This window comes from Prenolepis imparis, unplaced genomic scaffold, assembly GCF_030444845.1.
Source record: "Prenolepis imparis isolate NDT839.2.m4 unplaced genomic scaffold, iyPreImpa1.0 SCAF_8, whole genome shotgun sequence".
NCBI classification, from domain to species: Eukaryota; Metazoa; Arthropoda; class Insecta; order Hymenoptera; family Formicidae; genus Prenolepis; species Prenolepis imparis.
In genome coordinates, this window is record NW_028141166.1 from 12,987,337 (window position 1) to 13,001,794 (window position 14,458).

At 27.7% G+C, this 14,458-nt stretch overlaps 2 protein-coding genes across 3 annotated transcripts; both read left to right on the top strand.

Moving 5' to 3' along the window:
* The first annotated feature begins 120 nt into the window (after nt 1-120).
* LOC145940037 (eukaryotic translation initiation factor 2-alpha kinase) lies at nt 121-6,129 on the top strand. Its single transcript, XM_083044827.1, has 13 exons — nt 121-557; nt 972-1,098; nt 1,228-1,402; nt 1,957-2,113; nt 2,229-2,385; nt 2,457-2,718; nt 2,803-2,919; nt 3,070-3,226; nt 3,318-3,420; nt 3,558-3,763; nt 4,355-5,084; nt 5,160-5,507; nt 5,614-6,129. Exons 1-13 carry the CDS (start codon nt 415-417, stop codon nt 5,830-5,832), a joined length of 2,901 nt encoding a protein of 966 aa, XP_082900953.1. The 5' UTR covers nt 121-414; the 3' UTR covers nt 5,833-6,129.
* Nucleotides 6,130-6,826: 697 nt separating this feature from the next.
* Nup154 (nuclear pore complex protein Nup154) lies at nt 6,827-14,453 on the top strand. 2 transcript variants are annotated; one of them, XM_083044066.1, is made up of 27 exons: nt 6,827-6,950; nt 7,371-7,530; nt 7,618-7,755; nt 7,872-7,968; nt 8,068-8,231; nt 8,337-8,470; nt 8,559-8,824; nt 8,894-9,144; nt 9,248-9,501; nt 9,616-9,789; nt 9,931-10,033; nt 10,116-10,330; nt 10,719-10,816; nt 10,920-11,115; nt 11,205-11,299; nt 11,422-11,518; nt 11,608-11,685; nt 11,759-11,955; nt 12,042-12,189; nt 12,253-12,488; nt 12,560-12,707; nt 12,927-13,025; nt 13,107-13,227; nt 13,312-13,422; nt 13,518-13,638; nt 13,710-13,832; nt 14,033-14,453. In XM_083044066.1, the coding sequence occupies exons 2-27, from the start codon at nt 7,386-7,388 to the stop codon at nt 14,166-14,168; spliced, it is 3,945 nt and encodes a 1,314-aa protein (XP_082900192.1). In that variant the 5' UTR covers nt 6,827-6,950; nt 7,371-7,385; the 3' UTR covers nt 14,169-14,453. The 2 variants fall into 2 exon arrangements, with proteins under 2 accessions (XP_082900192.1, XP_082900193.1); XM_083044067.1 differs by having other exon boundaries at nt 10,119-10,330.
* The last annotated feature ends 5 nt before the right edge of the window (nt 14,454-14,458 follow it).

Here is a 14,458-nt window from a genome sequence, read left to right on the forward strand (position 1 = left end):
CATCTGTCGGCAGCTCCTGGCATTACAACCTCGACGCGACATCTAGCGATGAAACGTCCAATTACAACTGCCATCTTGACTAGCTTGATGCGCATGAAGCGACAAAAATATAATACACGTAACGTCAACTATAGATCTTTTGCCGCTTCATGCGATAAATTATTTCATGTAATATCGCCCAAGTGATTCACATGAAGATAAACCTAACCATAGATCTAGAATTTGCAAATTAGGGCCAAGTGCATTGTGTGTTGTGTATATGTGTGCTATAAGAATTTATTTATCACTTTATCAGTCGACTTTGTAATAATCGAACGTTGTGATAAAACTGGATAAAATTAACTCGCACATTACAATCAATACGTCTGCACCAGAATGCTGTATACAAATCCCGGTCAATTTCATAGATAGAAGATGTCTCGTTCACGTGCTTGGCAGAAAAAATGTTTTTCTTACTTGGTGGTCTTCGTAACTACGTATCTTTTTGTTTCCGCCGATGACACTATTGTTGAAGAGCAGCTAACTTTATGCGGTCAACAATCGATAAATAGGCGCAGGTAGTTACTCTGATTGATTGGATGTTTTTTCTCGATTAAGCAGATTTTAACGATGCTTGGACGAATTATTTTTTTCCATATTTTGATCTTTTGATGATTTTTAATACTCTTTCAAAATGTTTATCTACATTATTTTGTATATAAACATAAAAATTGAGTGATTAATTAAACGCCAATTTAATTAAGCACTTGTTAATCCTTTATTATCCATCCTTTGTTATCCTTTAACCTGACCCTGTAAAAATTAATTTTTAAATTATAACAATTGAACAAGTAGAAGAACAACCAATATATTTGAGATAAAAGTTAAAATTGGATAGTGAATATTAATTGTTAGCATTTTGATATTTTGTTCATCTGACTCTAAAGAAGTTTATCTGACTCTCTATTTATAAAGAATATTTATTGTTTTAGTTTGGTATTTGTCAGTACGTTAGATGGGAAGATATCCGCACTTGATGCTGGTAATAATGGACAAAAGCAGTGGACTTTGGATTTTAATGAGGGACCAATGTTGTCATCCAGTATTCATAGCAGAGATGTAATTTTTCTACAAGCATTATCTTTTAATATTGGATATTATAAATTTCTATTGATCACTTCTAAATAACAAATTATTTTCTAAAACAAATCATACATTAATAATTTAAGACCACATATTACTTCACAGCTTAACAATAATGGACAATGGGTACGTCTCATCCCATCTTTGAATGGTGGTTTGTATAAATTTGATGGAGAAACTCTGGAATCAGTGCCAATAACAACTGATCAAATATTGTATTCATCATTTCGTTATTCTGACGATTTAGTCTTCTCAGGTGGTAAAACACTGCATACTTATCGTAAGTTTTATAACTATAAACATATTAGATACTTTAATCTTATTAAATATAAATTGTTTTTATAGCATATTTGTGATCAATTTAAAATTGATTTTTTCCTCAATGAAGATATAAAAGTATATGCAATTTTTGAGTAATTAAAAATACAAGAAACTTTTAGACAACAACCAAGTTTTGTTAGGAGATATAAATAGAGAATTGTACTTTTTAATTAGTTTTACTTTTAATTAAATAAATTTAATACCTTTTAATAAAATTTTAATTTAAGATTTAGTTATAAAGATATATGATTAAAGATTGTAATCTCCTCAACTTTTCTGTTTACAAATCTATTTTAATTGATCCAAGAGACTTTGATTACAAGATGTCTAGTAACATTTTCACAGATCTTGTATATAAAAATTCATATAAATATATATATATATATAATAATTAATATAACATTTTTGATATTTATCAACAAAAATCCATTTATTTTTGAAAAACTTATATATTTTGCATATTTAAGAATTTATGTTGTTGATATTATATAAAACTAACATTCTCTATAATAGGTATATCAGCTAGCACAGGACAAATTTTGTATGAATGTCTAGTTCCTGGATGTAAGAACAATACAGATCATGAAGGATATTTGGAATATGATGTGCTTATCGTTCAACGTTTTCAACAAACTGTACGAGCTATAGAACCTCGTACAGGTAATGAAAGGTAAATTGATATAAATTATGTTGTGTATTCTTACTACATACACAATTATATGTTAAAAAAATAAAATGTATATACACAACACACAAGCTAATAAAATAATAATTATTGTTTAAAGATGGAACTTCAGTGTTGGACAACACCATCTAATGTTCACAGCTCGTGAAAATGATTGTCCTAATATTCTAGATATAGAATTCAAAGTGGTTATTTCAGAAGGCTTGATTTGGGCTATTAATAAAAGTAATCCTACTGTTAAGTTATGGCAACATCAGGTTAGTACAACAATTATAATTTTTATAATGTATAAAAAATAAAAATGATAAGTGGATTTTATTTTTTATAGTTTGATGTACCAATTGTTTCAATATGGCGTGAAAACACATCCAAACCTTTTATAAATCAAGGATCTTTAGAAGAAATTAATTTATTTGATGATTCTCAATGGATCTGGAGATCTGCATATACTACAGATCCAAGTTTATATTTAGGCATGCATGAAAGGCAATTATATGTACAAGAAAATTCCAAATTCCTTAATTCATTCGATTTGTCTCCCAACTATGTTCAAAGTAAAAAATATTCTTGGCAACCGCATCCAGCAGATGGTATGTAAATTAAATTTTGACATTCTATTTTACATTTGGAAAAATGATATTTATTATTAATGTCTATACAAAATATTATTTTAGTGACAGCCCTTACAAGTACCTTACCAAATGAAAATAATAATGAAGTTTCTGTTGACACAAGTGAAGTATGCAGCACAACTGCATTGTCTGTGTTATATAATTCAGAATATATTAATGGTAAATAATGCATTTAGATATGCTAGAATCTTTAAAATTATATGATTGCATATAATTATAATATAGTTTATATAAATATAATTATAAAAAATATAAAGTTAAAGTAATTCTAGATTTAGACAAATTTATGATTGTGTATTTCTTTTGTAGGTAATGGATTTTTTCTGTATTCAACAGAACAATGTAGTATTAAGAATCATATCAAAGATAATATTATAAAGGATAACATTAACATCAGCATAAAATATACCACCGAAGAGGAGACTAATACATCTACTCAAATTATAGTATCATTGTGGTATTGGTGGTAAGTTTTTTTTTTTATTTTAATTATATATATATATATATATATATTATATACACAAAATATAAATTTGCAATTAATATTTTATTATTAGGAAAGAAGTTTTAATAATATCAATTACAACTGCCTTTGTGGTGAATTTTTTGCAACATTTATTAAGTACAAAAACAAACGCTACTAAGGATGCTCTACTTCCAGTAAGTGAAATTATAATCTTTTACTAAATGTAGAATCAATTGAATCTGTTATTTTTTTTTTCATTTTAATACCAATCTTTTGATCTATATTCTCTTTGATTTATTTAGAGTTATCTTAAAAAAGCATTATATTTCAGCCTTTAATAGTAGAAAGACATATAGAAACCAAAAGAAATGATTCGACTAATGATGGCGAGAATGTGAGCAATTTTAAATCACGTTATCTAACGGATTTTGAGCCAGTTGATTGCTTGGGGAAAGGAGGATATGGCGTTGTCTTTGAGACCAAAAATAAAATTGATGATTGTAATTATGCTATCAAGAGAATTGCTTTGCCAAATAGGTCAGTTCTTAATAAGTTATTTTTCTTTGCCATATGCAATACATATTATTAAATGAAATTTAAATAGTACATAAAGTTATATTTATCTTTTTTGGAATCTCTAGATGCAAAATTTTTTGAGACCTTTTCAGTATATAAATTTGAATAAACATAAAAAAAACAAATGTTTAATAAATATATAGTCAAAAATATGTACTATTAAATAATAATATAATTACATTATTGAGAGCCTTTTTTATTTATTGTTAATAACATTATTAATATGAGAGCAAGAAAGAGAAATATTAAGCACAAAATAAGTAACTAACTTTTGAAATTATAATATAAATATTTATGTAAATGTCTATAAGTGTTTCTAATTTTGTACAATTAGTAATTAGTAATTATATTAATGAAAATATTACAAAAAATTATTTAAATTTTTTAAATTATATTGAGGTATGTTTAATGAATATTTTTTTAATAATACATTTGTTTCTAAATTTGCGGAGTGCGCAGTTAACGCCTAATTGCATTTATAGATAAGTTATATAGTCACGAGAGTAGAATTTTAATTGAGCAAGAATTTCATAAAAGAAATTTATATTTCAGCCGAGATTCAAGAGAGCGCGTAATGAGAGAAGTAAAAGCATTGGCTAAATTAGATCACCACAATATTGTAAGATATTTTAATGCTTGGTTGGAATGCCCTCCTAGTGGATGGCAAGAGGAACATGATCAACAATGGATTAATAAGTTAAAATTGTCGTCTGCATTCCCTTCAGAAGTAACTCAGACTGAAACAAAACCTCATGATTCAGTATGCATCAATGTTTCTCAAACTGATCCCTCTTCTGTAGACAGTGCCTGTGAAGCTTTGGAATTAAATAACGCAGATGCGAATGACGATTTACTTGTTGTATTTGAAATGTCAAATGAGAAGCAATATGACAACGATGCAGTTTATATTAATACTTGTAGTACTGATAGTTCGGACTTATCCTTTTCAAATAATGAAGCTGAAAAGGAATTGTCAAATATTAATGACACCAATCATTCCGAAAGCATTGTGTTTGAAGAAACTGATAATAATATTGTGATAGAAGATAAAAAACACAAACGTCAAAAGTCGTTTTCTTTAAATTTAAATAAACCAAATAGTCATAAATCTGCAAAAATGTTCCTATATATACAGATGCAACTGTGCCAAAGACTCAGTCTCAGGGAATGGCTAAAGCATCACATGATAAGAGATTCCGCTCGAGTATTAAATATTTTTCAGCAAATAGTAGATGCTGTGGAATATGTGCATTTACAAGGATTAATTCATCGAGATTTAAAGGTATTGACTTGGATGATGCAAATCTTTTATTTAGTTATATTCTATTTTATAATAAAATTCGTTCTTTTTTTATAGCCATCAAATATATTTTTCGCTTATGACGACAAAATAAAGATTGGCGACTTTGGCCTTGTAACAGCAATGACTGAGAGCCATGATGCGGCTCGTACACCTTCAGCTGAGAATGAAAATGTCACTTTAAAAAATAGTATACATACTGCATGTGTTGGCACACACTTGTATATGTCACCAGAACAAATGAACGGCCAAATGTACAACTACAAAGTGGATATTTATTCTTTAGGAATAATTTTCTTTGAGCTTCTTATACCATTTGTTACTGATATGGAAAGAATAGTTGCACTTTCGAATCTAAAAAAATCTATTTTTCCAAAAGATTTTGCAGAGAAATATTCTGCTGAGGTAAGGCAGTTGACAGTATATATTATTTTTACTGTAAGATTAATTAAAACTGTGCATGTATTGTATTATAAATAAAATATAATAAATCTAATTTTACTTGTTACAGTACAATTTGCTCAAAATGATGTTGGATCAAGATCCTGCTAAACGACCTACAACTTTAGGTATTAAAGCAAGAGCACCCTTGCAAAGTTATGAAATAGCAAGATTTAATACAGATAAAGATTCAAAGTGGCACTTTGAATTACCACAATTGATTAGAAATTTCTCTGTGACTAGCAGTAGTAGTAACAGTAACACTGAATCATCAGAGAACATAATTTAATAATAAAAGAAAATGCAAGTTACAAATATTTTTGACATTTTTATTACTGATAAATAAAAGATTATTATAATTGTTTTCATTATATATATAATTTATCTGCACTTGTATAAAATCAAATACTCATGCAATTACATAAAATATTTTGTGTTGCATGCATATGCATCATGTCATATCAAAAATATTGTATAATTGTAATTCATTTTGGTCGCTTACATTAATTTACTATTATATTAGCTTATGTAATGCAACATAGAAATTTTGTTTGCAAAATGGCAAACTTTAGTAATAACATCTGATCTTTTCATATCTTATTATTGTTACATTTTATTAAATAAGTTTTTAAAAATCATCAAAAGTATCAATCATATTCGTTGTATTATTTGATATAAACATTGAACAATGAAATGATTAACTTTTCTCAAATATTACTTGTTAAAAATATATAATTACTATTTTGGCGATAATTATATGTAAATGTACTTTATAAAGTTAACAAAAAGTGAATTAAGAATATTTTTTAAATATAAAATTGTAAAAAAAAAATGTGCGAATTTTTCTTTAGATTATGTAAAAACCTTTTACATCTACATACAATTATTTATTTTTGTTTATTCTACAAAATTTAATACGCATCTATATTACTTCCTGATTAGTTAAGTTTGTGTAATATTAATTTTTTATTATACTATACTTATATTTATTTATTATTATTTATTTTATTATTTATTGTATTTATATTTATTTTATATATTAAATTATATTTGTATTAATTTTTACAATATTATACCCATCAATTAATAATTGGTTGATTATGGCGGGAAAAGCGTACAAAGCTCAATATCTGGTTACTCGCGATCTCGAGGGACTAATTTTGCGTGCACGCGAACATATAAATTTTTATAATTATATAAACAATTTTTTTAAATAATTAATATGTATGTAAAAGCTCCTAAATAGCTTCTTCGATATTTGTTTTTTTATCAGCTGGCTAAGTAAATTATTCGACTTGCTGTCGGCTGTCGGTGACCGGTGACGCCGGTTTGGCGCGATCTCGACTGCATGTCGGATGTGTTTCGATAAATCATTTAAATAATTACAGCAAGCCTATGCATCATTGAGTACGTATCATTATATTAATTTTATCATATCGTTTTTACTTTTAAGAAAATATCATTTTTTAGTAATTTCAATATATTCTCGTTTTGATACAAGTATATATGTTTTCCAATCTAACCTCACCTAATCTAAATTTCTTTATTTCTTTTCTCTAAACAATTTTTTTTTGCTGTACATATATTACTTGTATTATTTTATTTCTAATTTTTAAATTATTTTTGTTTTCTCTTCAAACATCAAAGATATCAGTACATTTTTTCTCATATCGTTGACTAACCATAAAAGAGATTTAGAGATAAAAAAGTGTTTATTTTTTAAATTTTTTAAGTTTTTTTTAAGTTTTGTGCAATATTACATATTTGTAATTGAGATTTGTGTACATTTTTGTAAGATTTTTATACATTTATATATTTTTTTTTCAGTAATACATTTAGCAAATGAGAAATATAACGCATACAGAAATGGAGCCATTAAAAATACATTTAGACTCTTTAGAGATGGCTGGAAAAATGGTAGATAAACATATTGTTGCAGACAGTAACTTTCCATCCTTAATTAATCTGATGCGATACAATGTGCAAGGTAAATTATATATCTTCAAAGAAAAACTATAGTTCTAATTACCAATAAAAAATTTGATTAACTATGATTGATTCATCTCATACACAGGTGGACCAACTGTTAGTGGCCTTGACGATCATGATTATCCTAACTTGAATGGTGCTTCGATAAGCTTAACAAATATTAATCAAATGAAGATACATAGTAAAATTCCCTTGCCTTCAGAAGTGATGGAGCATTTTGGTCGTATCCTTTTTAAATATGCAAAACAAATATTTTATCATATTTCTGACAGATAATTTTATATAAATATTAATTTAAATATTTCTCTTTCTTATTTAAACCTTAACAAAAAATCATAGATATGCAATGTCATTGTATGATGGGGATTTTTACAGAAATTTCGAAAGCATGGCTCACAATTGACAGTGACATTTATGTATGGTCCTACGAAAACGAGTAAGCATCAATATTTCGAATTTTATTGAATTTATGATTGATATATAAATTTATTTTATGTGCAAAATTAAAATAATTTTTTTCCTCAAAATTTTACAGATTTGATATTGCTTACTTTGATGGTTTGAATGAAACTATTATAAGCGTAGGCTTAGTAAAGCCGAAGGCAGATATCTTCCAGAGTTATGTCAAATACTTATTAATTCTTACAACAACAGTAGAAATAACTATTCTCGGCGTTACAATACTTGATGATACAAAAGGTAATCAGTTTACAACTGTTTATTTTTTTTACCAATTATTTTTTTATATATCTTATGAATTTTATTAAGAATATATATTATTTATTTTTATTTTTATATCCACAGAAGTGCAGTTAATTCCAGAACCAATTTTTACCGTTACTACTGATGGAGTAGGAATCACTACAATTGCTAATACTAGTAGTGGTAGAATCTTTCTTGGTAGTAGAAACGGATCACTATATGAAATATATTATCAGGTTGGATATTTAAAATTTTAAGACTGACATCTCCTAAGGACCAAGATATTGCATTACACTTAACTTTAATCTTTTTTTGTACATGCAGGCAGAGAGTAGCTGGTTTGGTAAACGATGTAAAAAAATTAATCATTCAGAAGGTCCATTATCGTTTCTGGTACCTTCATTTGTTACTATGGCATTGTCGGAAGAAGAAGCTATCATACAGATATCTGTGGATGATTCGCGTAATATTTTGTACACTTTAGGTGATAGAGGTACAATTACAGTTTGGGATATTAATAATGGTGGTGCATCTAGAATCACATCATTATCTCAAGCTTCCTTGGTACAAAATACTGTTAATGTTGTTAAGTAAGTAATATCTTTTATTGCAATGTTACATGAATAATCAAATTATTTAACATAATCTTCTTTTTATAGAACTTTGGACAGTAATAACTTTCGACCTCTCGTAAGCATATCGGCAATAACAGAATCCGAATCGGTACATCTAAATTTGGTCGTTGTTGCAGCGACAGGAACTCGATTTTACCTCAGTTGCACTTCAGTTACAAATCCCTCAAGTAGACCACAAGGTTTACAATTGATACACGTTAGATTACCACCGGGCTATGCTGCAAATGCTCCTGTAATGAGACCACGCAAAGTGCAAATGGCACATTATCGAAAAGGTGAATTATTTATTTGTTAATAATAATACATTATAAATACATAATAGTACATAATAGTACATTATAAATGAGATTTTAGATAACTGATTTGAATATTTTTCAGGAACTCTTATTCTTGTTTGCGGTGGTGACACTGAAACTGTATGGTGTTTAAGTAATGACGCTTATCCATTTACAAATTATTTGGCTGAAACTCAGAGTATCTTGCCTCTTGATAGTTCAGCTTGGGCGATTGCAGAGATTGTAAGAGATTCAGCTATACACATAGAAAAGCAAAGCTCTACTCAAGGCGAACCTCCGCTTTTAGTGCGTCAACACATGGAACCGCCGAGGAAATTTATATTTTTGACAGCACAAGTATGTATTTGCACACACAAATACACACGTATAGAAAATACGCATATTTTTTTACATTTATGTAAAAACGTTATATACATACTTATTATTATTATTTTGATCATTTTATTGCAGGGGGCAATAATCTTAATGCAAGTACGTCCTGTAGATATTCTGAGACAACTTCTTCTCGAACAACGTGGACCTGATACTGAAGCAGTACGTGGATATTTTCAAACGCAATCTTTAGAACAAGCTTGCGCTACGTGCTTAATTTTGGCAACTCTTGAAAGTACTCAAAATGCTCAGGTATAAAAATCTATTTTCTTTTATTTTATATACCTACATATATACAATTATTTGTTTTACAAATTTGTTAAAATTATTAATTATGTTCAGTATTTTGTATATATTTCATTATTAATAATAATTTTTTGATAATTACATTAGTTATCAGAATGGGCGACTCGTGCATTCTTTCTATATGGTAGTCAAAGAATATCTGGAATAGGTCCTACAATTGATATGCACAGTGGTTTTCCTATAAATCCAGGTATATATGCATAATTGTGTAAAATTCAAATATTGCACACATATAAATACTTGATTTGTATTTAAAATTAATTTTAATTTAGCAGATTTACGCACATCTACACCCAGAGTGCCACCTTTCGATTCTCGAGCTCAAGCTTTCCGATCTCCTGCACAAATGGGTCTTGGCACCACAGATATTGCCTTGCAACATTTCTCTGCTAAACATAGCGGGTTGTATCTGTTTGTAGGAAGAATACTTCGTCCTATATGGAATATAAGATGTATAAAACAAGAAGTGATAAATAACAAAAATGTAGTAAGTACATAATGCTAGGAAAAAATTATTTTTATTATACATATATTTATTGGAAAATTTCTTTAGATTGGTTAAAAAAACTCTCTTAATAACTAGTTTTATTGTTTATTACTTAAAGTTTTTCAAAACAATTTTTTCTTGGAATGAAATGCTTTTTCATTTTCAATTTCAATTCTAAAAATAATTTTTTGTACTAACTTGATTTATCATTATTTCTAAAATTTTTAATTTATTGTAGAAAAATAAATTTTTTTATCAGTTCGAAAAATTTTGAGTCAGACTTGTGTATATAATTATTATTAATTTTATCTTTAAAATTAAAATGCTTAATATTTATAATTAAATTATAAAACTTATAAATTGTAAGTATAATACTTATCTTTTTTAGATATCCAGTACAGTACCAGCAACACAAATAGCTTGGATTTTAGGACATTTGCAAGCATTAAGATCTTTCTTAAACAGAAATACGCATATCACAAAACAGTATGTATTATCTAAAATATAATTTTTCATATAGTGACGCATAATATTTTATTAAATTATGGGGCAAATTGATGAGATTAAAACTGAATACATTTATTTTTAGACAAAGCACAAGTAGTAGAACTTTAACAGATGGTTTTGAAACGACGATTCAAAGTCATTTTCAAGAACCGATTGTAGAAGAAAGAAACTCGTTGGATGCTTTAAAAGTTTTCATTACTCATGCCTGTGAAGTTTTGGGTTTATGGAAGATATTATGCGAGAATCGGTTAAATAATATAATCAACTGTTTATCAAAGGTTACTACTTAACTTCAGTTAAACTTTCAAAAGATTAGTTTCTGTTTTAAAGACAGAGAACAATTAAGATATATATTAATACTTTTCAGGATCAGATTGCTCAATTTTCTACAGCCACTTTTAGAGATTTGATTTTAATAGGCCATGAGATATCTTCTCTACTCATTATTCATTTGATTGATAGGTAAGAGTTTAAAAAAAATATTATAAAAATATAATATAAGAGTAATATAAAATAAGTATTATAGAAATATAATATATATAAAAAGAAATATAATGATTTATATTTAATATTATATTTTGTAGTTATCTTGGAGATAATGCATCAGTGGATTCTGTAAGCGTAAAATTAAGAGAAGTATGTCCCAATCTGTATAGAACTGAAGATGCTATTTGCTCCAAGGTATTTTATATAATTAACTCAAATCAATATTTATATATATATATTTATATATATATCAATATTATATATAAATATCTTTGTAATTTTAGGCGAATGAAATTCTTCTAAAAGCAAAAAATTGCACAAATCCTGAGGAAAAAGAATGCTATCTTCAGTCTGCTTTAAAGGTATATCGTAATGCGTGTTATTTGCACAATATATAATCCAACTTCTGATTTTATTCAATAAATATGTTTACAGCTTTGTAAAGAGGTAGCACCCAGGTTGAATTTGAGTGCAGTATGTCAGCAACTTGTGGCATGCCAATTTTATATGGGAGTACTAGAATTGTGCATTTGTTGTGCAGAAAGGATAGATCCCAATAACGCTGCCTCGCATTATTACAAAAACAACGAACCAATAGAGGATCAAGAAGGAAGTCTGGCTTTTGCAAAACGGTACTCCTTAACTCGTTACAATAGTAGTACATATTCTTTTGAATAATTGTGAAGAATCTTAATAATTTAATTAATTTTTTTTCCAGTTTGGAAATTTATAAGGAATTCACCACGATGTTAGATCACTTGTATCATCAAAGCATCTCTAATCCTTTAACACCAACTATACCGAGCAAACCTGGGCCTCCGCTACAAATTGCATCAACTGCTACAGTAACACCAGCGAAAGAGATAGTAAGTAACACCCATGATTTTTCCAATTCAAAATATTATAAAACTAACTTTTTTTTTTCTTAGTTGCACGAAATTATTCACGATGCACTGCAAGCACCTTGCGAGACACTTCACTCCTGTATTTATACTTGGATGATAGAGCGAGGACTTCACGGTGAATTAATTGCACTCGCTGCACCTTCGTTGGAAACTTACCTCAATCGCGTTAATGCGCCTGAATTACTTTGGCAGTTTTACGAGAGGAATAAGAATCACGCGGCTGCAGCAAAAATTTTGGATTCCTTAGCTAGCAAAGTCGGGTACGTACGCTTACGTTTGCGTAATACAATTTCGCAAAGATAAAAACATGATCATTGTTCATCTCGTACAGGTCAGAAATATCACTGTCAAAAAGAGTCGAGTATTTAGCACGAGCGGTTGTATGCATGCGAAGTGATCAAACTGGATATGCTCCTTACCTTGGAGTTTTCTTACGTGAATTAGAAGATAAATTAGAAGTAGCCAGAATGCAGCAACAGGTATATACCAAATTGTCAATAGTCATAGGCTCAAGTAATCTCAAGCTAGGATAGATAGCGTAAAAATTAATTTTTTTTTATATACGATTATTGAAAAATATCTTGAAAAAGAAAGATAAATAATAAAAAAGATTAGATTAAATATCCCATTATTTCAAAACCTAAGTAAATCTTGATTAGATTATTAATTAATATATATTTACTTTCATTATTTAACAGATACTTGATATTATAAGCAATCAACAAAATCTGTTAGATTCTATGATAGTTACGGATGCAAAATTGAGACTAAATTCTTCATTACTTGATATTACACAGGTTTGTAATTTTGATATAGATATATATCATGTTTTATATATACATTTTTAAAAATATTTTGATATAAAACATTAATTACAGTTGTATGAAGAATATGCAGATCCTTTACAGCTTTGGGAATGTAAATTAGCTATAATTCATTGCTCGGGTCATCAAGATGATATGTTAATTCAAGGAATTTGGACAAACATAATTAATAATGGTATACAAAGCAATATTTTACATACTTACATTATTATTTATTCTCAATAATTTTCTTAAATCTTTTGTATATTTTTAATGGTAGAATTAGAAAATGCAACGGAACGTTCAAACGAAGATAAAATGACTATTTTAATGAGTAAAATTAAATTACTTGGCCAAGAATATATCGGATCACCGCATTGTTTCCCAGTTGGTAATTATATTTTATATATATCTGATTATTTTTTCATTGAAGTCTTATATAAATGTACATATTTTTTAATATTTTCTTTTATATATGTATTTTAGATTTTTTAGTAAAACAATTGGAATTCAAGGCGTGTAAATACAAGGTATCTAATATTAGTATCATAACTGGGTTTTTGGAATTGGGAATAGCAATGGAAGATCTCTTAGATATTTATGACAAGTAAGTATACTATAAATGCAAATTTTTATGTACTGGACTGCAAAAAAATTAAAAATATTCTTTGTCTTTAGAATGATTGGCAAGGATACCCGTACTTGGTTACATAAAGGCAATGAATTTCATTTAATTGAATCGACAGCAAATTTGGTAAATTATTTCATAGCAAATACGAATGTAACAAATAATTTTATCAGGTGAGTATCATCTGTAATCCTGATCATACTTTATTTTAGATCAAAATTTAAATTTATATGAATTAAAATAAAAGCACATAATAGCTTATTTTAAAGAAAAACGAATGAAATATTCTTTGTTTTTAGTCATTTATTAGAATCATATGTTCAACTTTACTTTAATATAAAATAAGATTTTTAGCAAAACTTTTTTATTACAGGAGAAAGATAATAACAAAATGTCAAGATGTTATTTCAAAATGTTCAACAACTCTCTTCAGTAAACCTAATGGTGGAGATCTCGACAAAGAAATAACAAATCTGCGATCAATCCAAAGCATATTGAACCGTATGTGAAACAGCATTACTGGAACACGCACAGAAGTCAAATATACATACAGATTTTGATATACATTACACATGAAAAAAAACGTGCGAACCTTTGTGACCTCTAAAATTATTTGATACTTTCTCCTGACAAAAAACTCATGTATTTATATATATATATTACTATATAAATTAACTGCTCAATTTTTATGAATCTTTATTAAAAAGTGTATCATTTATTCAGTTCAAGCAGTTTTACTGTCCAGTCTTTTATAAAGTTGTAAATTTTAATAATGGTGTATCAAGTATGTAAAATTTGC

Coding starts and splice junctions, on each gene's coding strand:
- LOC145940037 (XM_083044827.1), top strand. CDS start 415: ATGTCTCGTTCACGTGCTTGGCAGAAAAAATGTTTTTCTTACTTGGTG. Junction 558..971: donor CAATCGATAAATAGGCGCAG/GTAGTTACTCTG, acceptor TTATTGTTTTAG/TTTGGTATTTGTCAGTACGT. Junction 1,099..1,227: donor CCAGTATTCATAGCAGAGAT/GTAATTTTTCTA, acceptor ATTACTTCACAG/CTTAACAATAATGGACAATG.
- Nup154 (XM_083044066.1), top strand. CDS start 7,386: ATGAGAAATATAACGCATACAGAAATGGAGCCATTAAAAATACATTTA. Junction 12,708..12,926: donor TAGCCAGAATGCAGCAACAG/GTATATACCAAA, acceptor ATTATTTAACAG/ATACTTGATATTATAAGCAA. Junction 13,639..13,709: donor CTCTTAGATATTTATGACAA/GTAAGTATACTA, acceptor CTTTGTCTTTAG/AATGATTGGCAAGGATACCC.